The following is a 26,538-nucleotide window of genomic DNA, read 5'->3' as shown; positions in this document are numbered from 1 at the left end:
AAGAGCTGCAAACATACATGCAAAGTAAGACAAACTGATGAGTAATTTGTTTATTGGACAGTTTTGGTGACAGTCACATGTGGGGATGCATGTAAGATTTTATGTTAAAAACCAGAGATCAGAATTAAGAGGCAACTATTTTTATTGGTTTAGAACAAATAAATCAGACTACAGGTGAGAAAGGGACCTCAGATCCTCTTCGGTTTGGATTTTATCTCATTTCTCAGTCACTGTTTTATCACTGACATTGACCAGGTTAGTCAAAATGTGCTGCAGTTTTTATCATAACGCTAGTGACCATTCAGGATTTTGTGTCAGGGTTCAGGTGGACAGAGCTTCATTTCCAAGCTGCAGCAGGACCATACTGCACCCTGACGCCACTCAGTTTGATTAATTTGAAGATAGGCTGACGTCTGCCACATCCTTAAATAGTGTTTGCAGTTTAATGTTGAAATCACATGATCGTGATGAACTTATCTCACAGCCTGAGCGTCGTTTCATGTCCACATGTCTTGCCTTTAGTTTCTCACTCTGTCTCTTTGAGCTGCAGGTGACCTATTTTGGCTCACATGTACCACAGCTAGAGAACTTACAGAGACGGGAAGGAGCTGACCCCTCTGTTGGCCTTTTCTCTTCTCCATCAGTGGTTGGTGTCCTGCTGTGTGAGGACGGCTCAACAATGGGGACTGTCACCTAATTGCCTCCACATTCAGCTTTTACTGCTGCAGTGTCTGTAGCCAGTCTAAGGATGGGAAATAAAAGCAGCCTCTCTTTGTTCAGAACATGTAAGAAACACATCATTTGTTTTTCTGTTTACCAGCAGAACAATATTCAGTCTTCAGCGTGAATAATAAGTGAGACATAAAGCCATTACAGTGTCAGCTGTCAAAGCCATTACTGCTGCGAGGGAGAAGGTCTCTCTTTGTGATTGTTTGGGCGGCATCCTTGCCTCTAACACAACAATAACATAAGTAAAGCGCATAAGCAACGGTAATTGATTTTCATTTTTAGTGCTCACATAATCCCATCCCAGCCACTGTATAAGTGATTTTTTGTGATGTAAAATATAATTTACTTCATGTTAGCCACTTTTAAAATGCAAATATTTGCATTGTGGGTGTTTTATGCAGCATAAAGACAGGATGGCCGACACTCCTAAGCCAAGTAATTAAATTTACACACACATTCTTAAAGCATCTGTAAGATTTTATTTGTGCCACTTGCAATGGTTCCCAAACTATGTATAAAAACTACATCTAGTGTATATGATAGGCTGATTCCAGTATTTAAAGGCCAACAAATACATAAAATAAAGTACTTATTAAATTTCCCAACAAAAATGTTATACCTGGCAGCGTGGAGATGGATTTCAAACAATATGTAAACTAGGCTTTAGATCAGATTTACAGATGTGAACCTCACTGCAAAATGTCTTATTCTTACATTAGTTTTAATTTTAATATGACATACCATTTGCGTATTACATCCAGTGTGCACTTATCCCATACATATATTCATTCTTTTTTCCATATGTGCATAAGTGGAAGGTGTATATAGTGTATATAGAACTGAGTGTACAGTTGTGTCTAAATCTATTTTTATTATTATATTTTCTATATTTTTCTAAACCTAATATATATCTTCTTTGTTTTTCATCTTTATTATATAAGTATTCTATTGCCATTCAACTTGCTTTTCTATCTGTGCTATTTGAGCTGCTGTAACGTGAATTTCCCTGGTGTGGGATCAATAAAGTTTTATGTTATCTCATATATTAATATACTTTAACAGTTAATTCATTAAATATATTGTTTAAAATAATAATACATATGTACATAAAATGTTTTGGAGTCCTGCATTTTAAACACTGGGGTCGGACACATATGAAACAGGGCTTGGACTTCCTCCCCCGAGACATTTTGAACATCAAACACTTTGTTACATTTCCTGCCATCTGGAGAATTTTTATGAATCAATATGTGCCGTTTCTGCATCAATTTCAGATGGAAATGTCTTTCATTTGTCTGTCAAAATATGAGTCCGCTACTACTTTCATGTTTTAATCGGAAAGGGAGGACAAATGCTCGTTCTAAATATTGAGGGGAACGTGTCCCCCAAGTCCCACCTCCAAAATATACACCTGTATGCGAATAGAAGTAGCAATGCAATGTAAAAACATCCAATTGGGCTCAGCAGATTAATTTCACATGTAATCCAGTAGTTTTACATTGTTGTATTACTACTTTTACTCAGTGTTGTAGATGGTGGAGCCTGAGATAAATTTTCTTTGTAAACTGTTGAGTAGCTTAAGATGTAATAATGAATTGTATTTTATGAGCTGTTTATATGTGGTGTATGTAATATAATCTGCAAAATAACTATGGTAATTCTAGCTGTACTGTTAGATAAATTAAGTGGCATAAAAAGTACAAAGTTCCATCTGAAATTATAAAGCAGCATAAAATAGAAATATCCCAAGTACCTAGAAAGTGTTCCTAGAAGTGCATGTGCTTTTCACCACTGGTAGAAAATACTACGCTTGTGTAATCCAGTGCTACAGTGAAGCTGGGCGCTGTACACATATCAAAGTAAAACTATATCTTTATGGGAATATTACCCTGTGTTATAATGAGATTAAACGCCATAAAGCCTGATAGTGTCTGAATAAACTCAGTAGCCTCTTCTTTACAAGCATTAGGCCTGTAAATGTCTGTGGTGTGGTGGATGTGCAGTTGTCTGCAGCGTGTGTGCGTGTGTGTGTCTGAGGGAATCCTTCAACTAAAAAAGTTTGGGGAGCCTTCTCTCTATTCCTACTTATAATCATCATCACCATCATCATCATCATCCGTGCCCCTCCCTCCCTCCCCCCTCCTCGCACTGTTTTCCCAGATTTATTCACGTGCAGCTCGCTCCCGCCTCACTCAGACATTCTGTCGCCAGCGCCGTGACGTCACCTACGCCAGGAGCCTCCTCCGCTCTGAACGTTTCCCTCCGCCTGTCTTCGAGATAATCTAGTCCCTCCTCTCCGCGGCGACCCTGAACTTGACTAAAGAAACTGGCATAAAAACGGGAAAATACTTCGTTTGTGTTTTTGTAGTAGTGTTTCCATAATTTGACTCTGTTTGTTTTTAATAACTAAAACATGCCTGAGTGAATTAATACTGGAATAATCCCACAATATTCACTCAAATTCCTGTAGTATATAGTTTTTTAATATTGTAAGCTACTTTTCAGGCATTTTAACTGTTTTTTGAAGAAGTGCACTTTTTATCTCTAAAATAAATTGTGTGACAGGAAGTTCACCTTTTTAACTCTGCTTTGATCAGATAAATCATTATCTGATCAAAACTTACTCTGAACTCTATAAATATGACGCACTATTACTGATGCATGTTCAGCTAGCTCACTTCTGAGAAAATGACACTTCATGCCCTCTGCTGCTTCCCCGGCTGAAGGCTATTTTCATGCATTATCATGCAATATTAATGAGATGGTTTGGAGAACTGTTGGAAGTTTAACTCTTGACATTGCAAAATTATCCCTCTACATACCCACCGGTGGTAAAGCCTGCATCAGGGCTGGGTCGCATGTGTGTGTGTGTATATGTCTCCTGAGGTGAGAAGTTGAAATGATGGCATGTGTAAGCATGCTCCTGTGCTTACCCTGCTCTTGGACACTTTTGTTCTCCTGACAACATAAATAGTGCTTATCATATCGCAATCAAAGCAAGAGGGGAACAGAGAGGCAGGCTTAACGTGGTGCAGTTCAGGAGTTCACTACAGATAAACCACAGAGTTGACTGTCTATCAGCTGAAACTGCTGCAGGAGATTACTGGACGACTTTGGAGAAGAGAAGCTGTGTTGTGTAGTAAGAACAGAGAGGGAAGAATGAATGAATGTGTGCACATGGCTCCATCATAGCCTGGAGTTGCAGCGTGGCCTCTGTTTGGAGCTGATAGTCTAGTTTCGTCCCCATATAAGATGATTTTTGTTGCATTTTGGAGGGTAGGTTGGGAGAAGAGATGTGCAATTATTAGTAAGACATGCACAAAAAAGTAAAAACAAACAACTCTCCCACATTTTGCAGGAATGTCCAGGGAGCCCCTCAAGTGAAGAGACTTTCAAATCACTTTATCTCCAATAAACTGCATCAAGCAATCATCATATCACCACATGTGCAACAGCATACTCAGACATTTAAATAGAAACTCTTCAGTGGGGTGAAGCTCTTCATATTTAGCGAGAAACCTGCACTGTTCTCCAGTTACATAATCCATTTCCACCCAGTGAATGAAGATGTTAGATGTGTGAAAAGTAGGTCTTGTTATTGTCGGGGCTGCATCCCCGCGGCGTGATACTGGCGCTCAGCGGAGGGTGAGGCGGCTCCGCGACTCACTGACGCCAGGCCGAGCAGACCCAAGACAGGCAGAGAGCACACAGGAGGAGACACAGAGAGAGACTGAGAGAGCTGCAGAGAAAGAAAAAGGTACTGTAAACTTTTTGTTTTCTCTTTCAACATGCTAAATGAAAAGTTTCTGTATCCGTAGTTTCGCCCGTTACAGTGTGCATGGCTGTGTTTGTGAGGAAGTAGATCCCAACGGTCATCAACTCAACAGTGTGTCAGTTGGCAGCTTCAAACTTTTTTTTTTTCCTCCTTTTACTCACAGTTTCAGACTGAAGCTGCAGGTTTAACCACAGTTTAATGAAGGTTTAAGCTAATTATTCAGACTATATGTCAAAAAAACATCAGTGTTTTAATTTTAAAAAGTAGTAATCCTGTAATATGTTACTGTACATTACAGTAAAAGTAGGTTTTTGTGGAAATATTGCAGCTAAAGTTCTGCTTTTGGACACTAAAAGCACCACATATAGGGGTTAAATCACTCTTGAGGTAAAGAGGTAAATGTGTAGCCATGCTGCTGTATTCAGTGATAAATCAGCACTGAATTAAGATTAAACTGCAGCTATTGAACACATGGTATGAGGCAGTTTGGGATATGAACCTACAGGATGTGTCATACACAAGAAATTGCATGTTTAAAATGGCTGAAAATTGTGCACATGCTACCTGGAACCCAAGAAGATGTCTTCAAACTGCTAAAACACAAAGATAAACAGAGATAAGCCGCAAATCTAGGGCTGGGCGATATGGAGAAAATCAGATATCACAACAATTTTGACTGCCATGATGCTGTGAGGTTGACTATTGGTGCTCTCAGACTATTTACACAGTTTCAGTTTCGATAAATAATCATGAGTAATGTGGATATAATGACTAATTGGGTAAAGGCAAATAATAGAACAGCAAAAACAGTCTGGTAAGTTCAGAAAATTCCATCACGTCACTGTAATGCAGCCTTTAAAACCAGGAAAAGACAACACTTATGATACTGTGATATCTAAAATCTCAGACTATATCTAATCTTATATCACAATATCGATATACTATCATGATTTTGCCCAGCCTTAAGCCAAATCCTCACATTTCCAGGAGCAGGAAACTATTATTTAGCAGTTTTCCCAGACAAATTACCCAAATAATGGTCCCTTCAGCGATACACTGTGTAGTGATACGGTGGTAAACTCATGGTATAGTGCTTTTTGGTTTATTAACCTACAGGATGTGGATGATCTGTGGTCTTTTTGTATCATACACTTGTTCACTGATCAGTGTACAATGAATGAGGAAGTATGCCTGCAGTATTTTCCAACACTCTGGTTACAGATCCATACATGCCATCCCTTTACAACTTGCCTTTATTTAAAAGTTTTCATAATTTTACTATCTTCTGGCTGATGCAAACTTGCTGAGGCAACCGGTGCAGTGGTGTGCCACACAGGACATGTGTGTGGCTTTTAGTTATGTCAGTGTGTTTCTGCATTTGAAAGTGTGTGAGAGGGACAGAGAAGGAGGGAGGGAGGGAGGGAGAAGGCAGGGAGAGGGAGAGAGACCTACAGCAGCTAAGGCTAGATCTCCTGACATTATTGAAGATGACATATCAGATTACCCAAAGGACAGGAATTTGTCCTTGTCCGTGATTTACTTCCAATTGTTTAATCGTTCCTGTGTTCTCAGGGTATGCGGCTTCGAATTCAGTTTGAAAATTAAACAAATAGTGTTTTTGTAGGATTGAAATGACAGGGTTAGTTTCACGTCAGAGTGAAGCCTCTGTAATAAATGCCAATGCAGATGTGATTGTGATCTATCTATCTATCTATCTGTCTATCTGTCTATCTATCTATCTATCTATCTATCTATCTATCTGCCTGTCTGTCTGTCTGTCTGTGATCGTAGCCAAGGCAAAAAGCTACTCAACAACAAGGTGTAAATATAGGTTAGCAGCATTCCTCTATCCAGAGAGTCAGTCACAACAGTAGTGAACAAAAGTCAAAACCCTCCCATGTGTCTGCACTGCCCGAACAACATAGCCTGCCATGTGTCGGGGTGAGGTGTCCACCCTAACACAACACTAACCCAACACTGAGTGCCAAGCATGGTTGAGATAGCTGCCTGAAACCCCATGTGTTTGCTAGTTATGTCTGCAGTCGTGTGTGGGACTGCTGGTGTGTCTGGGACATAAAGAATCTGATCCCAGTTCAGCCCTTTTAAAGTCAGGACAATACTGACTGCAGTTTTAGTGTCAGTAGGTTTTCTAGTGTTTTCCATGTCATGCTGGAAGAAGTGTGACTAGCTGGATTTGTCTCACTTGCACAGCAGTGTAATGTTTACTACGTCAGAGCCGTGCATATGTGTTGGTGTTAGTGAGGAAAAGTGACCCCAGCGAGTTTAAGCGGCCTCCCAGGTCAAAGCCATGTCTGGTCACTAAGGGCAGTACCTCATGTCTGGCTGTGGTTATTTCAAGCTTTGCTCTTCGACTTTTTCAGAAGACACAAGTGGTTGTGGTGAATATCTACATTTGCTGGCTACTACGGCTGGCTATTGAGTCTCAACATTTTTTGTTTGAGCCAATTGAAGTAGTAATAACTGAGCCTTACAGCTCAAACTGGATGGGCTGATATATCAGTGAACATTAGGTTATTGCAGATATATTACCACACTAGTTCACATAGCCTATGCTACCAAACCTTGTGTAACTGCATTATCGCTCTGACACAGTTAGCTGGCACGCTACTAAACGCCACAAAGACATAATCCGTGTAAAAGGTAAAAAATCCATTCTCCATGCTGCCTATGTGATGCATCGCCGTGCCCCATGTATTTCAGCTGTAAGAATATTTTCTTTGCTTTTGTGATGTGTTGTGTTATTTTGTTTATTTATTACAGATATAGAAAGGTTTTAAGGACTGTGCTTGAACACATCTGACATCGGCTGAAACTTCAGGGAAAATGCAGTAGTATAAGTAGTAAGTAGTAGTATAAAAGTACTCCAACAAGTTACGCTTCGCCATGCTTTGTACTATAACTCCACTGCCCATTTGGATGTTACTGCAAAACCTCATCTGACCTCAGTGAGTTTGGGACTTGTTGCAAGTCTGTTTGATAATACCAAAGTTTACAAAGAAAAATGTCCGCCACTCTAACATATGTGTGGTTTCACATCAGCTGCAGCCATCTAGGTTGTTTTCAAAAATCGCTCAGTGGCATTTAGCTTTACTAAACTAGGTTTATGCTTGCCGTTGTGCCTCCTTTGCGAGGGCGCTCGCCATGAACATGATATCATCATGTTCATGTATCATGTATTTCTAAGTGTGAAGGCTCCGCAAGTTGTCAGTCATTGTATCAAACCCGTCCCAGTATTAGATGAACGGTTGTGATTTGCCCAAGGCGGGCCGGGTTGGCTTTAAATTTGTTTGAACGGGAGGAAGCCCAGACACATCTGCCAAAGTATATAAAACATGAGCTCGCAGAGTAGCTTTATATATTGGCCATTAACTTGCAAGAAAATGCAGTACAGAACTTCCAAAGATATGCTGGTCACAATTCTTCAATAACAAAATTTAAGAGATCCTATTCAAAAATGGGCCCTAAGCGGACACCAAATGTCAGGTCACATTCTTTTGTGTTCATGTTTTTGATGAGATCCTGGTTTAAATCTAAATTCTGTCAATTTTAGAACATTTTACTTTGGCATAGTCCTTCGACAGCTGCTCTTGTCATTTTTTAACATTTGAGAAGTTTAACTTGCTTTTTAAATTAATGAAAGGGTTTGTGGACATGGACTACCACTAACTTTTATTTTCATTGTCGATGTCATTTTGCTGATAATTTGTTGGATGAGTCATTTACTCAATAATGTATCAGAAAATAGAGAAACATGCTCGTCACCAATGCCTTTGAATTGCTATTTTTGTCTATCAGTCCAAACCCCAAACATTTTTTCAGTTTACAAAGATGTTTAGCAGAGACGAAGCCCATAAGCTGCTACTCTTTCATGCGTCATTGCTGCATCACTATGATTTGTATTTGTGAAAAAGCACATATTGCATCCTTGTGGTGTTACTCTTTACTCAGTAATGACCCTTGAAGGCACTTAATCGAGAAGTGCTCAGTGAAGAGACCAGATATACGAGTGTTTTCCATCTCTCGCTCTCCAAAACAATCACCATGTCTCGTGTCTCTGGCTTTGCCGTCACTCTCACTTTCTTCCTCTCTTTCTCTTTCTGCATCATTCCCTCTCCTCTTCCTCTCTCTCTGTCTCTCTTTATCTACCTCTCTCTCTCTTCCTGCACTCCTCTGTTTATAGCTAGTGACTCCATTGAGCGGGGGCTAATGGAGGCCCCATCCAGGACCCTGCTGATAAATAATGTAGCTTCTTTATAATGCCCCATCCCTGGGGAGGGTCCAGAGAGCATCATTACTGCCTCCTCATCCTACACAGCCCAGGCCTAAATTGATTAACAGACACTGGAGCGGTGCAAAATGATCCATGGGGCTAGTGTAGTGGCTAACAGCTTGCACCAGGTGGGTCAAAGCCTCCGCCTGTCAGTGTCGCATGATCCCATTCTGTGCTCCCATTAGCCTCAGTCTCTGTCCGCTGGGCTAACTGATGGCCATAACAAGCTACCGCTAACACAATAGCGAGAGAGCATTGCCTGGACTCAACTGTAGGAAATGTCAGAGTGGTTTTTATGGAGCTGTTGTGTAAATGATGGTGTGTGTTTCAGCTTTTATGGGGAGGAGCGCGGCGGCCAAGGCCACTGCAGGCATCTGTATGACTCTGCATTGACTGTGTGAGACACGGGTGTGATGAGTCTCAAAGACTGACGACTTCATATAGATATTTGACGTAAAGAATAGATGTTAATAAGTCAATCTACAGAACATTTATCTACAATAAATGCAGTTAATCATATAATTTATCCATCACCTACACTTTCCTCTGTTTTGTATTTTTGTAAATTTAATTCATTTGTGTTGTGGGCTGTAAAAGGAAATATTTGATAAACTGATAATGAAAAATAATCCATAGTGACAGACCTTAAAAGAGAATTGTAATAGCAAATCACAGACCACATTTTGGAGTTTTTAGGGATTTTGTCAGCTATTACTATAGTCGGAAAACATTTGAACCAATCAGAGCTCTTTAGGTGGGAATAAGATTGGGGTTGTCATCTCCCTGTGCCACTGCCAGGGAAATAGCTACAACTGTGAAAAATAGTGGCACAAAAAAAGCAACAGGAATGGATGAGATCAACGCAGATGTTCAGGTTCTTGTAGTAAATTAACAGAAATACCTTTTAAATCAGCATCCTGACTGCAAACAAAAAGTCAGCTAAAATGAACACAAGGAAGTAAAATGAAAAAGCATATTAGTATGATTATGAATAAGGAAGTTTTTCAATTCAACTGCATTAAATGTATAAAACATTAATCTAACGTATGTGCTTGACAATTGAAAAGCACTGCAGTGCATTAAGAAAAAAAAACTGCCAGCATCCAAACTGTTCCTTGATTTTATTAAAATACCATTACAAAGTATAAAATAAAAAACCTTCTCAGACTTTGCCCGAGTTACCCGTGTATTCCATGCAGTGTTTATTGTCATTGTCTGTACATCTTTTGCGCAAATTACATTAATAAATTAGTCTACTTTTATTGGCTGTTTGCTCTCAGGGCTTTTGTTGCACTTGCAGTGGCGTCATGAGTGTCCGCGGTGAAACACCATGCACCACAGATGATAAATGCAAAATGCAGGATACTGACACTGAACTGAAATTAACTAAGAGCACATAACTGAGGTAAATAACAGAAATCTGCATTTTGCTGTTGTTTACAGTGTGTGATGTTTCAAGGTGGGAGGGGCGAGCCGAGTGGAGGAAAGACAGACAGCAAAAAGTTGGAGAGTTGACAACGAAGAAAAAACACCTGTGTGACAGAGCCCAATAAGCCAGTCCCGATCACTTTTGTTTTGCACTTATATTCAGATCTGATCTGAGCTTAATTTAATGTATTCAGAATTAGTGTTCACAGACCAGCAGCAAATCTGCCTGCATGTGAACATCAGGTCTATTTAAAGTGAAATTTTCAAGCTGGTGCACAAAATGCCTGTTTATGTCATGCGAACATCCTAGTCTATACATAGGTATAGGAACAGGGAGGTACAATGGCGCCTTTATATTTTGACTGCCTCACAGACAACTCTAAACTAGCATTGTCCAAAGAACCAACACAAAGCCATATCAGACGCTTTAAATAAGCATGCGGTCAGGCCAGCAGTCAGATATTTCTAACTGTCAGCATTGGAAATATCCAAGAGATATGGTCTCCAGCTGCAGCAGGATGACAGCAGAGAGTTGTGAAGCCTGCTCCAGATGTTACAATACAGACTTTACTGGAATCTTCCATCTGAAATGGATTAAAGGTTGTCTTTCTGCAGCTAGTCCTGAACTTGTGCTGATAGTGCCGGCTGTTACCGAGAGGCCATCAAAGCAGCTTTGTGGCTGGAAGTGGATCAAAAAGACTCCCTGTATGTCTGGCTGGTGGTACAAAGATGATATTGCAGTCATCGCCTTTTGAACTTTATGTTGTATTGTTGTGCGCCACACTCAGCGTTCAACTGCAGCTTTGTGTGCAGATGTGCTGAGTCAGTTTTGCATCAGACACCGACAAGGTCATAATGTAGTGCGATACATCAGCTTCATGAGATTTCCAAGTTATAGCCTGTTGTCATTAGAAGTTGTTTGAATTAACTAGAATATGAAGTTTGAGACAACAGTGCAGGAATCTAGAAACTGAGATAGCGCAAGGTGCACAAGGTGCAAGCAGAGGGTGTACCCTTGACATTTGGGATCAGGATTGGACACCTTGGGCTCTAGTTTCGCAGACCGGGCGAGGCGGGGGCGCAGCGCACCTGCGCTTCGCCAACTGGGTGTGGCCAGGTGGATTTTGCAAGTTTGGCACACCGTGCGCCTGGCGCAGCTACTCCTCTTTCCCACCTCCGTCCCTCCTACCTGCGCAAGTCGGAAAGAGGGAGGAGAGAAGGCGTGGAGTGGGTTTTACACACATCACACCAATCAAATGAGCCCCTCTCCTCGCCCTTAAATGCGCCGCGCGAAGGCGTAATGAGAGTTTACTCAATTTGCCATGGCAGAAGAGTGCAGCAGCGTCAGACGGCCAAACTTCTCTCAGGAGGAAACTGATGTCGGGATGCCGGGAGGTCCAAGCTCGCAGTGTCCGAATATACGGAACTGCGAGCAGACCTCCATGGGCTGATGATGCAAAGGTAGCCTGGGAGGAGGTCACCACAATTGTAAATCAATGTTGCGTTTCTCTCGTGCGCGCGCGCTCTCTCTTTCTCTCTCGCAGTCTCACTCTGTTTCTTTTCTTTTGGCTTTTCTAAGATGACAGATGCTGAATATATACTCCCTATCTGATGCTGTGGCTGTTTGTGGCTGGCTGAGAGGGATGTGAACTCAAGATTCAAGATTCATTTATTTAGTCCCGAAGGAAATTGGTGTTGGACATACACAGATTTCCTTCGGGACTAAATAAATGAATCTTGATTAGTTTGCAGCTGTGTTAATCAAATCAGGTTGGGTTTCCATTACGCGTGCCAAACGTGGCAAACGGTGCCAATTCCCTTTGATCTGACATCAGATGTGACGGGACAGTCGGTATAGAGATACATTTATGTGCTGATTGCAGATAGTTGCATTGCATAGTGGTTTTTTGGGTATTTATTGCATTGTTAATGTGCCTGATATTCTGGAAACCTGCCTGTGAGGTTTTTGGCTGCTCGAAACTAGCTCTGCGCGGGGTTCGCCACCCTGCGCTGCGCCGGGAAACTAGAGCCCCTTAAGTTCGTGGCACTGACTGAAATGTGTGCCTCATTGACTCATCAAAAGTAGGCATTAAATGTTTGATCAGGTTTGTAATCCTGCTTAGAAATGAGTAGTCAAATATTTCAATAAACAAAAATTCAATGTTTCTGATAATCTATTAAGTCCCTGTTTCAGAAATTTGATGAATTTAACTCCTCTGATCTTTGGATTTTACAAATTAATTTGGAATTTAGATATATTACTTTGGGTTCTGAGAACTTTTGATGCCTTTTCATTTTTTTGAGATGTTTTATGGACAAAATATTTGTAAATTTATCATTAGCTGTTAGCTGGGCTGCAATTAACAATTACTTTCATTAATCTGTTGATCATTTTTTCAGTTAATCAATTAGTTGTTTGGTCTGTAAAATGTCAGAAAATGTTGAGTAGGAGTTAAAAAAATACACATTTAAGAAGCTGGAATCTACGGAAGTGCATTGCATTCACTGAATAAATAAAAAAATCGACATGATTTCATAATTATGAGATAAGATCTCATTATTACAAGATCCTGATGTCATAATTACGAGATCTTATATTGTAATTATGAGATCTTATCTCGTAATTACGAGAACTTCGTTATTGTCGTTATTGTAATCGTTGACTGGAAGTACATTCTTGTGTTTCTCAGTGGACTCACTTTACAAATCAGCTAACAGCGAAAGGCCTTACTGTAGTACGGCACCAGGATCTCGTAATTATGAGATAAAATCTTATAATTATGCAATCTTATCTCGTAATTACAACATAAAGTCTTGTTATTACGAGATAAGGTGTCTTTTTTTTTTTTTTTTTTTTTATTCAGTGAATACAATGCGCTTCTGTAGGATCCGAGAATTTTGGCTTTTTTCCTTTAAGAATTAAATCAAGAAACTGATTAATAGATCATAAAATTATTCTGCGATTAATTTAACAATCAACTGATTAATTGTTGCAGCTCTGGATGTTAGATTAGTTTCTAATCATATTTACTTATTCTTTGATATTCCATGACTTTTGTTAAGGCAGATTTTCTGTGCGGCTGCCTGTCATTAGACAGCATTTAACATTTTTCCAAGAAGGGTATCAAAAGGAGGTATAAAAATAATTGCTATTAGTACTGGATTCAGGTATTGTATTGCCCTTAGAAACCAAATATTCAAAATAATATCCAGCCCTGATGGCGAGAATAGTTTGACATTTTTGAAGTTTGAGGCAAAATTACTGCTTCAATGACTGAACAGGCGGTGACATAGGCCACACCCATGACATTCCTGACCCATCCTCCTCCACTATGAACAACCTCACTGAATATGAAGCTGGTGAGAGATAGCGGGAATGGATAATAAAAGTCAGCGGTGGCCAGTTTAGAAAACAACCTCTTTCTCTCCCACCCTGCACCTGTGGAAAAACCTGCAGCTCTCAGCAAGAGGAAGTGAGGTCGCTGCTGTTAGGGCGATGACAGATATGAAGACACACCCTGTTTCCTGTTTGACGGTGGAGAGTTGTTCGCATAGGATGCTAGTAGTTTGTGATAATCATAGCAGGGTCACAAGTGAAGTCAGTGTCGAGATATGACACATACACAGTTCCATACAACTCCAGTGTCCCCTCCCTCGTATGGTAGTAGTTAAGCGTCACTTTCGATGAGCCAGTGTCATACTAAGCTAAGTATAGGTACAACTTGCTGCTTTCCTGTTAGTGTGGTTAGCCGAGTCCATGACCCCCCCTACACACACTACACACAAACACACACACATGTTGTAAACAGCACCTGTTCTCATCAAACTTCCCTGCCCGTTTGTCAGTATGATGCATCCTACACATGCAGTAGCTGACAAAGATAGAAATCGCTATTCATCCCATAATCTGAAGGGCCAAGAATAACTACAGAGCGGTCTTAATGATGTATTTGTTCCTGCTCGTAGGAAATCCAATATACTGCAGGCTTTACTGTCAGAGAGTGATGCATCCTCGCCCATGAGTCAGTGCAGATAAAAGGTGGAGGATTTCTGACAAGCCGTTTATTTGATTCTGAGATTGCATTTGAACATTTGTGCAAAGCCAAACCTCAACCATAACTACATTTTTATCTTCTCTAATTGCATTTAGAAAAAAAAAAACTTAAAAAGAAAGTGGAACTGGGAGAGCTCAATGCCCTCTTGTTTTCCCTCTTAAAAGCTAGAATGTGTGTACGTTCTGGCTACTGAATTGCTCCTGGGGGACCTGAGTGAATGGGCACATTTATCCTGGGGTCCACATGTACTTCCTTTTTATTGTCTTGCACATTGCCAGATTCCTGCCTAACCTAGTGTTTGTTGGTTGGTGGTGTTGAAACTTAATAGAACATTTGCCTCAGCAGGCGGCTCCTTGAAAATCTCCTTCCTCTGAAAGACCTTTTCAAATTTCACGTATATGCAGAGTCGGCTTGTTAACACTTTTTTGCTTTTGCTGATACTGAGACGTGTTTGTTAGGGAGAGCAACATAAAGGATTTTAAAATGGTTGAGCTACAGTCATATCAAGTTGAACTATGAGTTGGTATTAGAAATAAATCCATCTTTTACTGTATGCTCTGTCTGCATTGTCAATATATTGGTAATTTAATTAGAGCTAAAACAATGAGTCAATTTATCAATAAGTATCAGCAATTTTAGCAACGATTTTCACAATTAATTAATTTGTTTAAGTCATTTTTTAAGCAGAAATGCCATAAAAACGACATGTTTTACCTTCTTTAATGTAAACATTTGCTAGTTTTCCTTGTCCTCTATGATAGTAATCTAAATATCTTTGGGTCTTTGACTTTTGGTTGCACCAAAGCAATTCAAGATGTCAACTGGGGCTCTAGAAAATTGTGGCTGTACTTAGTCGGACAATGAACAGTACAATTGCCAGTTGCCAGATTTTACTTATCAGATGATAAGAATAAGGAGAGGTGACCGACAAGACAATGGTAGAGCATTTGGTGTCGAAGCAAAAAGCAAAAGCGCCTCTTTGGCAATATTTTGGATTTAACCTGTAGGGAACCTGATATCGCTAATGAGGAAAAGGAGTTGATTACATCACTAAACACTTGGAGGCGTGCAGCCTGTCGCCTTCAGCTCTTTGCAGAATTTCAAACGGATCCCCTGTCCACAGATGCTGAACATGACTGTTGTCTTGTTTTCTAGATGCATTTTTGATCAAAGATAGTGGTAGTGCTAATCTCTCAGACCAACACATTGCATTTTCTGTGACTTCATAATAAAAGTCAACTTCTGTTTCGCCAGATAAATGCTTTTAACATGAAGCTGCAGTAGTTGGAAATGTTCGCTTTGCATTAGCAGCAACTTAAAACAGCGCTGTACACATATTGATCATCAATCACAAATATTTTTTCTTACAAAAGACACAAGTGTTGTCACAAGTTTATTAACTGCTGGGAAAATTTGCTCATCATGGCATACCTAACTTGCAGGCTGAATTCCTATAGGTTGTGCTGGCTTCATACTGTATGTGAGGTCCTTAACTGTAAATGACATTAGTGAGTGGTGGTAATGTGACAAGCCATACAGACAGGAAGCTATCTGGAGAATGCCTGTTTGGGGCGGACATTCGCAGGAGGGTGCCCGTTGTGACTCCTCTGCCAGTTTCCCAGAAGCCATGACTGACATGGCCATAACAGCCATAATGGTGACATCATCACCTCATCAAGGGTTGTTCTGGCAGTCTCCTGATGAGACCTCAGTGCTGCTAGAGGAGCAGAAGGGGGAAGGGGTTAATGTGTGCCGTAGTTTGTACTGCTCAGTTAGAGAAAAGATGCAGCAAGCAGGGCTGATCGGCAAAAGTGTGTTTAAAAGCTCTGAAAGAAATAAAATTTTTTTTACTTCAGATGCTAACCTACCTCTCCTTGTCTTCCAGTTACTGTCAAGAGGACCTGATCTTTCTTCTTAGAAGCTGAGGATAATCCGAAAAGGACAATAAAAGGACTTCAAAAGGACACGCACTCATAGCATTTCACTCTCTTCTAACACTGGACTGTCTCCCACCACTGCTCACTCTACTTTTGGACAGAAAGGAGAGGGGAGGAGGGCGGCTCGTCCAACATGAACGTCACCTCGCTCTTCTCCTTCACCAGCCCAGCCGTCAAGCGCCTGCTGGGTTGGAAGCAGGGAGACGAGGAAGAGAAATGGGCGGAAAAGGCTGTGGATGCTCTGGTTAAGAAACTGAAAAAGAAGAAGGGAGCCATGGAGGAGCTGGAGAGGGCTCTCAGCTGCCCGGGTCAGCCCAGTAACTGTGTGACAATCCCCCGCTCCCTGGATGGACGGCTGCAGGTGTCCCATAGGAAAGGCCTGCCGCATGTAATCTACTGTCGGGTGTGGCGCTGGCCCGACCTGCAGTCCCACCATGAGCTGAAGGCCCTGGAGTGCTGCGAGTACCCCTTTGGCTCCAAACAGAAGGATGTGTGTATCAACCCCTACCACTACAAACGAGTGGACAGTCCAGGTGAGTGATGATCCTGTGAGGCCAGTACTGACCTTATTAAGTGAATCAGCCATGACGTGACTGAGCCACATTGTCAGTGTTATTATAAAACCACAATCAGTTACAGTTATTTATTACATGGCTCAGGTTACCTTACATAGGACTGAATCTTGTGAGTTTCAGATACATGTTAGATTTGGATAATGAATTTATGTTAAAGTGGAATTTCCTGGTAAACTTATGGTAAGGACACGTTCAATTTACTGTGATTTGAAACTCCCCGTTTAGATATTTTTCCTCATAGAAAGAATGCCGTGCCAAAAAATTAGAGACTAAACTGATTTTAATTTCCTGTGTGGGTTCATGTGTTTTCTCTCCAGTTATGACTTATGCAGATGTTCTCTTATTTTACTGCATCTCTTATCTGCAGTATGGATTTTTTTATCTGTTCAAAACGACAAGAAAAACCCCCACACACTTTTTATTTACCTTATTAGGAGAGGACGTTAAAACCAGGTCCAGGAGATCTAGCTTGAACATGTATTACCTCACACAAGGCAGCAAACTAACATCATGACATCACGATTACATGAAAACTTAATCCAATGGGTTATATTTGTAAATAAAATAAAAACAACTCCATTAATGTAAGATATTTAAAAAAAACCAAGTAAGATCTGGATTAGCTCTCAGATAAAACTATGGTAGGAGAGATTTAAAAAAGATTTCAGAGCCTCAGAGCCGTCACTTTAAAGGTAGTGAAGAAACGAGACAAATTAAACACTACTTGGCCTCTTACTAAACAGAAAATGAGGGTCAGCTGACAAGATAGAAACAGCTGTGTGCAGGGTGCTAAAGGGCCAAGTGTGTGTGTGTTTGTGTGTGTGTGATTGTGTGTGTTCGTTCATGTGTGTGTGGAGCAGGAAATTCCATCTGGGGGAGAATGAGGGCTTTGTTTTGGGCATGCTCTGTGCTGCTGGCCTTTTTTTAACATTTATGCACACATGTAGATACACACAGGCACACACTCTCGCACTTGCACGCGTGCTAGAAAAACCAGGATATACGCACGCACGCACGCACACACGACTACACGCACGACTGCACGCACAGTTTCTCTGAGGATGGCTGGAACAGGAAACCAGTCACCCACACACAATGGGAGGAAAGAGTTGTTGCCTGCCTTGCACACTTTTTGTTTTAGTAGCGGGTGGAAGACAGAGGGCTAAGGTGATTAAACCCCACAGCACCTGTCTGTCCGCACCCCCCCCCCCTTCTCCCCTAACACCACCCGCGTACACACACATCCTGTCAATCTCCCGTCACTATTCAACCAAACACCTGCTCCACATATAACCTTTGAAATAAACTGCTACATTGATGCATTGGCCCGCCGCAACACACAGGGGCTACCTGCAGGAACACTGACAGCAGCATGGGCCCCATCTAAAATTTCAGCACCAGCTTTATTTATCTGCGCAGGTATTTATAGACACAAGTGGAGCGTATCTCTGGTTTGTATGTACTGCACCTGAATAGCCTTAACATCAGCCAGGATATTTATCCCAAGTGATGAATTCCTCAAGAATGGCTCGCCTCAAAATGTCTTTTCAGAGCAGAAACCTGAGAGTCTGGGCCAAATACTGCTGGCTAAGACCAACAGGCTGAAAGCTGACATTTAAAAATGCAGGGACATCTGCGCTCAGGACATAAAAACATGGAGAGTGCCAGAACGATATTTCTTTATTATGTTGGAATCAAATCACTCAATTCTTGTTGAATTTGTATGGATAGGTTTTCACATGTGTGACTGTGCACAATGACTACAGTGCTGAAACAATTAGTAGATTAATCGTTAGACAAAATAGAGAAAACAAGTTCTTTGTTAATTGTTATGCAACTAAGTCACATAACTCGCCGAACAATAAGATAAAATAGATTTAATTATGCAAAAATCAAGTGCTGCCATAAATCCCCCATAAGTCTTGGTCATTGATTAACAACATTGTGCACAATGGCCTCTTACACACAGAGATACTAAGGGAATACTTCATCCACAGAATGACCATTTGTGTAACAATTACTCACTGTATGTTACCGGGAATTCATGATGAAAACTTTAATTTCTTGCATGCCTCCGTGTTGAACAGAGACTTAAAGTAAACAGAGAATGTGTCAAAAAACAGCAAAACTATATCAAAATATCAGTTTACAAACATAAAAACAATGCCTGCAATATAATCCAGGTCTCTTTTATCCACTCATATGCTCTGTACTTCCCAAATTCATGCATTTTCACTAAAACATTGCAATTTAAAACACGTCAGTACAAACTCTTCCCAAGTGGCGTTCATACATACATATGTGCCAGGCATGCTCAGGGTGCACTACTCGAAGGTGAAGTGTTTTATAATGTAGCCTAACATTTTAACGAGACTGCATGTGTTTGGGACGCACTGAGCATATGACTCCATACACGAGACGTGAAATATACTGTTGTGTGAGAATTTGTAACTAGATGTTTTGATTAAGTTTTGTCGTTGTTAACCCTGTTAAATTCAATTCATGAAGAATGTTTGCCTTTTTGGATTCTCCGTTAACTGTGGTGAAATGCGAGAAAAGCAAAGTTTTCTTTACAAATTTAACGTAACACAGGGTGAGTAATTGAAATACAAATGATCATCTTGCTTATAAAGTAATCTTTTAAAGGGAGAGCTATTATGGTATGATGGTTGACAAATTTAGATAGACAGTTTTAGCAAAGTATCACCTGCCCCTTATCAAACCAGAAAGAAAAAAAACCTTGCTACATGTTTGTTATAGTCATAATGATAGGGTGTAGTGGATAAACTGTTGTAAAAATTTTTTAGAAGAAGCTAGTTTGCTATCAAGTCAGTTTTTTTTGTTTGACCTTTTTCTAGAGGGCAGGTTTAGTCAAATCAGAGGATGTTTACACACTTGAAAAACAGACAGTGATTGGCTGAAGAGCTGCAAATGCGTCAGATCACTTCCTGATTTAATCATTTTTATGTCTCTCTCCCTCTTCAGTGTTGCCCCCTGTGTTGGTACCGAGGAACAGCGAGTTCAATGCCAAGCATACAATGTTGCCTCGCTTCCGCAACCCTCTACAACAGAATGAGCCGCACATGCCGCAGAATGCCACCTTCCCAGAATCCTTTGCTCAGGCCAACACGATGCCCCCCAATTTCCCCCACTCGCCGGGAAACAGCTACCCAAACTCGCCGGGAAGCGGCAGCAGCAGTGCCACCTTCCCTCATTCACCATCCAGCTCTGACCCCGGCAGTCCATTCCAGATGCCAGGTGAGATACAACTGTGAACTTTTATTGCACTTGTCTTCCTTTTCCTCTGTACTCAACAACAATTCACCTCTCTGCTCTTTGTTTTTGCCTCCTTCCTGATGCAGAGACTCCCCCTCCTGCCTACATGCCCCCAGAGGAGCAGATGACTCAGGATTGCCCCCAGCCAATGGACACCAACCTCCTGGCTCCACCCTTGCCTCTAGAGAGTAACAACCGGCCAGGTAACCATGGCACTTACTATGTCTCTCACACACACACTCACAGAGATATAAATCCGTCCTGGTGATATCATCCACATAAACCTGTCTGCACCTGCTCGCCTTGATCTGCAGGTGCAAAGATTTCTGGGAAGTCCAGTTGTTTTAAAAATGTTGTTTTCTCTTGTGGTCAACCTCCAAATAAAAATACAGAAAGACAAACTTCGGCCAGGTTGGTGTGCCAGCCATATCCTTTCAGATAAACCTGGAGAGTGTGTGGAAAGGATCTGCTAGTTTACAGTGAGGCGCTGTCTGTGGGTGCGAGCCCATGGGAAGCTCAAAGCCTCAGCAAATTAAGCCAGGCCTCAGAGCAGTTTTACGAGGTCTATAAAAGTTGGGGCTTATGTCATCTCTGCTGGTGGTAATGACTTGAAACTCGTTAACGATAAGATTCACTAATTACCTCCAACTTTCAGATCTGAAATGTGGTGTAGTAATTGTATCTTGACTTTGTGGTTTGGGCTTTATTTTGCTAGAGACACATCTGAACCCTGCACTCATGAATACGCAATAGACCATACAATGGACATGTACTGGTCTCCAGTGCCATCTTAGTTAAAGGGCAATTCCATAGGTTTTGTTGTGTTGGTCTTAATTTCTATCAGTAATGGAAAGAATTATATTTGCTAACTTAATGGCTGGAATCTGGGAATGCAGAAACATAACTAAAATGTGATGGAGTTAGGTTTAAATCAAACCCTCAGCTCATATAACTTACTCGGAAAAGGCGAATTGTAAAATAATTACCCAAACTATCCATTGTAATCTTTCATCACAGTTTAAAGACTGGGTTCCTGGTAAAACTGTTACCTGCTGTACTTTGATTGACAGTCCATCTCAGAATCAAACATGCATATTTTTCCACAGACCTTGTTGTGACCTTGTTTCTACTGAACTACATGCACCAACCATATCACTGTGCAGCAGGAAGCATGCATCTACTCATGGATGAGAGCCTCGAGATGTTAACATCAATGTCGTTTTCCTCGGCTTAACTGTAATGTTAGTTAGCTCAGTAGTGTCAGGTGAGCTAGCAGTAGATGCATGCTTCCTTCTGCGCAGTGATACAGTTGGCAGGTGTGGTTCGGTAGAAAGAAAGTAGTTCCTGCATGAAACCGCTCACAACAAGATCTGTGGATTATCTTGAGTAACCAGGTCATGATTTCTGGACTGCTGTTGAGTGTTTCGAATTTATTTTTGTGCCACTTTGAGCACCACAAGCCAAGTGCCATCTAGTTTCATTACACTGGAGAGAAGGCAGACATCCCTATTTCCAAAATCTGGTCTTCCAAAAGACATGTAATAAATAGCATTACATGTAAGATGAATCAAAGAGGGACAACGAGGCACAACGAGGCAATTTTGTGAAAGAGAATGTAGTTTTTTCCTATCTAATATCCTGGTAATCACCTTTTAGATTAATGTTGTGTCTGCCTGTTGGAGTTTAGACCCCTGGCTGCATGCCACTGGCTAATCTACTGACTTATTTACAACCTATTTGATTGCTTTACTTGCTCCTGTTTCCTGCTGTCACACTTGGTTGAAGCAATGTCACCATGTGCTCAGATCTCGGCAATTACTTGGGTGAGCATGATGTTATCACGAACAACTGAAACGATGGCGAAAACAATGGAAACTTGTAGCAAACCAAAACTTTTTTGGTTCAGTTTTAATATTTTTTATTTTAAATTTCTTCCCTAACACACCGTTTTCAGTTAAATTATTCTCACCTTACATTGTAATAACAGCTGCTGTACTTCGGTCTGAACTTTAGTTTTTCCACACCTGACCAGCAAAATATTTGTATTTCTTTACGATCATGCACTCAAGGCCCAAAAAATTCTGCCCACACATGGTGACAGCAGTAGCGGGAAGAGCTGTTGAAATGTTTGCTGGAAGTGGGAGTTTTTTACTTCTTTTCCACAAGCTGCATCCTGTACAGGCAAGCGGGCTTCTATTGTAGGCCAGCTCTGGGAAGGGGACAGACAAAACACACCTGCTAGCCAGTGCCACGCTACAGAGGAAGTTTGGGAAAAGTATGTGCTTAGATAAACATGATTTATTCATCTCTGTCGGAGTGGGTGAGGCCAGCTGGCACTGGCTCAGAGAGCATGGCCAGGCACCTTCTATTGACTGTTTTTCTGCTCAATAAAGACGGGCACACAGACCTCAGACAGTAGACTTACTTTCGGATGCGTCTGCATTGATTTTGGTCAGCTTAAATGTACACAAATGTAGCCAGTGGGTCCGATATATTTATTCAAATCATTGTTATGGGCTATGGGGGACAATTTGGAAGGAATAATTGTGCGGATGAGTAAGATTTACAGCTGAGCCTGTGCTGGCATCAGTGGCTCCTGGCAGCTTGTCTGCACAGGAGTCCGCTCAGAGGAGTCTTAAATGTGCATTAAATGTGTCTGCGTCTGTCTGTGTGTGCACAGTGTGCTCAGCTCACTCCTGTGACCTGTTAATGTGTTTCCTGTGCAGATGTGCAGCCTGTGGCCTACGAGGAACCCAAGCACTGGTGCTCTATTGTTTACTACGAGCTCAACAATCGAGTGGGCGAGGCGTTCCAGGCATCCTCCACCAGCGTGCTTGTCGATGGCTTCACAGATCCCTCCAACAACCGCAACCGATTCTGCCTCGGCCTGCTCTCCAACGTCAACCGCAACTCCACCATTGAGAACACCCGGCGGCACATCGGCAAAGGTGCAGCATGGGAAGCCTGTCAATGACTGTAATGCACCGACTGTCAGCAGACGAGACCAAATCAATTCATGTTGTCAATAGATGTTAGAACAGAACAATAACAACAAATTGAGTAAACATTGTAGCGTATTGATTTTAAGATGACCACACTGATGTTTTGGGGCTTTTGTTTGTGCTGATCAAAGTGACTCAGCAGCTGTGACCAACACTTTATTCTGTCCGGCTTCCTCCCAGGTGTCCATCTGTACTACGTCGGTGGGGAGGTGTACGCAGAGTGTCTGAGCGATAGCAGTATCTTCGTCCAGAGTCGTAACTGTAACTACCACCACGGCTTCCATCCCACGACTGTGTGTAAGATTCCCAGCGGCTGCAGCCTGAAAATCTTCAACAACCAGGAGTTTGCTGAGCTGCTGGCTCAGTCTGTCAACCACGGCTTTGAGGCTGTTTATGAGCTCACCAAGATGTGTACCATCCGCATGAGCTTTGTAAAGGTAAAGGAATATTCTACAGTGGTACTTTTGAACTGTTAAATGTTAAAATTGATCCTCCTATATTCAGTATGAATTGACTTGATTTGAGTTTTACAGTTGAGTCACTGTTTATACTCTGTGTAAATATTTCCATTGTTTTTGTTTTATAAGAAATCTTGGATTTTATAAATATTTATTTTAGTGAAAATTGGATTTGAAAAGGCACCAACACAAAAATTTGAATGGTAAATAACATCTGCAGTGCAGGCACTTTGTAGTTACAGTGCTATTTTTCGGTGCACAGTAAAATGAGAAGTTGATATTTGCTTTTCTTTGCTTTACTCTATTAGTTCTGTACATTAACTGTGCTATTTTAAGTCGATGCTTTTCTCTGCCAAGTGCAACAAACAGTGCATTTAGGCAGCTACAGCTTTGGATGCTTGGGGACATGAAGTCATAAAGTTATTTGAGTTGTAAAAAACAGTCTTGACCTTTTTTAAAAAGTAGTTTTATCTACAGTAGAAATATATAAAAACAAAAATGAAACCATCAGATATCCTAATATTTTTCTGAATTGGGAATCAGAACTGCAGCGATTAGTTGATTAATCGATTAGTCAATTGATAAAAAAAAAACAAATTGGCAATTATTTTGATCATCTAATTGTCATTTTAGTATTTTTTTAAGCAAATAAGCCAAACATTTGCTAGTTTTATACTTCTTTAATATAAGAATTTGGTGCTTTTTTTTTATCATATATGATGATAAACTGAATTGTTTTGGATTTTTTGGACTCTTGGTCAAATAAAACACAGAATTTAAAGGTGTCACCTTGTTCTCTGGAACGTTAGGGCATGTCTCACTATTTACCGACATTTTAGTCATTGTAGTTAATCAATTAATCTTGAAAATAATCATCAGCTGGAGCCCTGTCGGGACAAACATCAGTGTTAACATGCGATATCGTAATACTAACTAGAATATTAACATGGAGTCAGGCAGAACTCAACACTTACACTGGAAAGTCAAAATAAAATTTGAATGTGTCTTACTAAAATTTAAATTAAATTGGAACAAATACATAAAAAAACATAAACAATCTTGTAGCCTAATTCATAAGGATGTGTTTTCCTGTGTTGCAGGGCTGGGGAGCAGAGTACCATCGCCAGGATGTGACCAGCACACCCTGCTGGATTGAAATTCACCTGCACGGTCCCCTGCAGTGGTTAGATAAGGTGCTAACCCAGATGGGCTCCCCTCACAACCCTATATCCTCTGTCTCCTAGGCTTCACTGTCCTCAGCCCTGTGGCTGTCCATACCCCAGCATTTTGGTCTAAGTAGCAAGAATAGGGTCACAGATTGGCTCGTGCTTCAGCCAGTTCATCTTTTTCCCGATAACTGATGGACGTTTTGACTGAAACACAAGCTGATCTGGGACCAGTAGGGCTGGGCTGGTTGTTTATTGGGTCGGTTTGTTCTCTACTTGAAGGATGTCTGAATTGGGCACATTTACAGTCTGGGAGAGGAGTAAGCAAAGTGAGCGTGATGCAACTGGAAGATACTTGATCTTTGTGACCAACTGTAATAATTAGACCATCACACTCATCATGACGCAAGTATCCTCCCTGATCTTGCTCCAACAACGTCTCTTTTTCATTGTTCTATTATTCTGACTCATTACTAGTTTTCATCTAAATATTCCCTCTGAAATCAAAATATACGTGTGTAGTTACGATAATTATGGGACATTCCAGGTCACCAAAATTGCAGTCGGCTGCTGTCTACCGCCTGACTGCAACGAGGTTGGCATGAAATGTACTTATGACATGTAAAAAAGTTAGCAGGGACTTGGAGGGTGACCAGTGTGACTGAAAATGTTTAATCATCTCCAGGTTCTTAAAAAAAGTATGCCATTTCCTCAAAGTATTCTTTTTTAGGAGAATAAATTAAAGCAGTACAAAGTCCATATCACAGATCATGAAAATAATAAGAGGGCAAAATTAGGGGGAGTTTGAGAGTTTAGAGGGGTTTAGTGTGGGCATGGCACTAAAAGGGCATTTCAGACTATTCAGAAAAAAATGTTTAAATGTTGCTCATCTTGTGTTACACTCGTGTTTCAAATGAATTTTAAGAAAAAAAAAAGAATAGTGTTTAGATATATTCACTATTAGAATATGTGCTGTGCAGTCTGGTTTTTGCAAAGCATAGTTTGGTTAGTGTAGTGTTACACATTTAAGACTGGTAGCTGAACACCACATGACGCAGAGGCAAATGACAAGTGCAGTTTAGTTGCTGTGAACTCTGCAGCAAAATCAAATGTGTCAAATACAGAGTCACGTCGAGGACAAATATTTGAGTGACTGTTCTTCATTCTCGTATTACATCAACTGAGCAAACCTTGTTAAATGACTTATGGGAAAATGTTGAGCATTCAAATTTTAATTGTTGACTGAGAAAAGGGTATCAGTTACTGGTGTCCCAGTATGATTTTTTTTTTTTTTTTTATAAAATGCAGATTTTGCCATTCAATTCTTTTATGCTTTGAGCAATCCTCTTTGCTATTAAACTGTATTACTCTTTACATTCTTTTTGTATTTTTTGAACATGTTTTTTGTTTTGTCTGCACTTTCACACATTGCCTCTCTGTTTTTTTGTTTTTTTTCCTCCTTCTCTGTGTTTTTTTGCTCAGTAAAACTCCCAGAAAAGCAGTTTTATTCCATGAATATCAAGCCTCTACTGGAAGATTCAATAAATTTGTTTCATTACTTGCAACATATCTGTCTCTTTTTATGAACGCTGTGTCAGAGCTTGTGTTTGTGTGCCTCTCTGTTTAATTACAGGCCACCCATGCTAAGAAAATATGCATCATGGTATTGTCAGGGACTTTCGAAAACATCAACCACTCTGTGTGTGTGTGTGTGTGTGTGTGTGTGTGTGTGTGTGTGTGTGTGTGTGTGTGTATGGACATAGACCTTCAATTAGGGAGGCACAACAATTACAAGTGCATCTGAGAGCCAACTGCACTAATGTTAAGCGTAATTGCATTTTCCAGT

General features: G+C 40.8%; 1 protein-coding gene across 1 annotated transcript; it reads left to right on the top strand.

Annotated features, from left to right (window-relative positions):
- Positions 1-4,372: 4,372 nt before the first annotated feature.
- Positions 4,373-26,255, top strand: smad1 (SMAD family member 1). The gene is made up of 7 exons (XM_050045037.1): positions 4,373-4,486; positions 16,164-16,748; positions 19,776-20,048; positions 20,153-20,269; positions 22,793-23,014; positions 23,249-23,505; positions 24,627-26,255. Exons 2-7 carry the CDS (start codon positions 16,349-16,351, stop codon positions 24,768-24,770), a joined length of 1,413 nt encoding a protein of 470 aa, XP_049900994.1. The 5' UTR covers positions 4,373-4,486; positions 16,164-16,348; the 3' UTR covers positions 24,771-26,255.
- Positions 26,256-26,538: the final 283 nt, after the last annotated feature.

This window comes from Epinephelus moara, chromosome 5 (assembly GCF_006386435.1).
Source record: "Epinephelus moara isolate mb chromosome 5, YSFRI_EMoa_1.0, whole genome shotgun sequence".
Classification (NCBI taxonomy): domain Eukaryota; kingdom Metazoa; phylum Chordata; class Actinopteri; order Perciformes; family Serranidae; genus Epinephelus; species Epinephelus moara.
The sequence above is the reverse complement of the archived record's forward strand: the minus strand, read 5'-3'. Positions and strand labels throughout refer to the sequence as shown.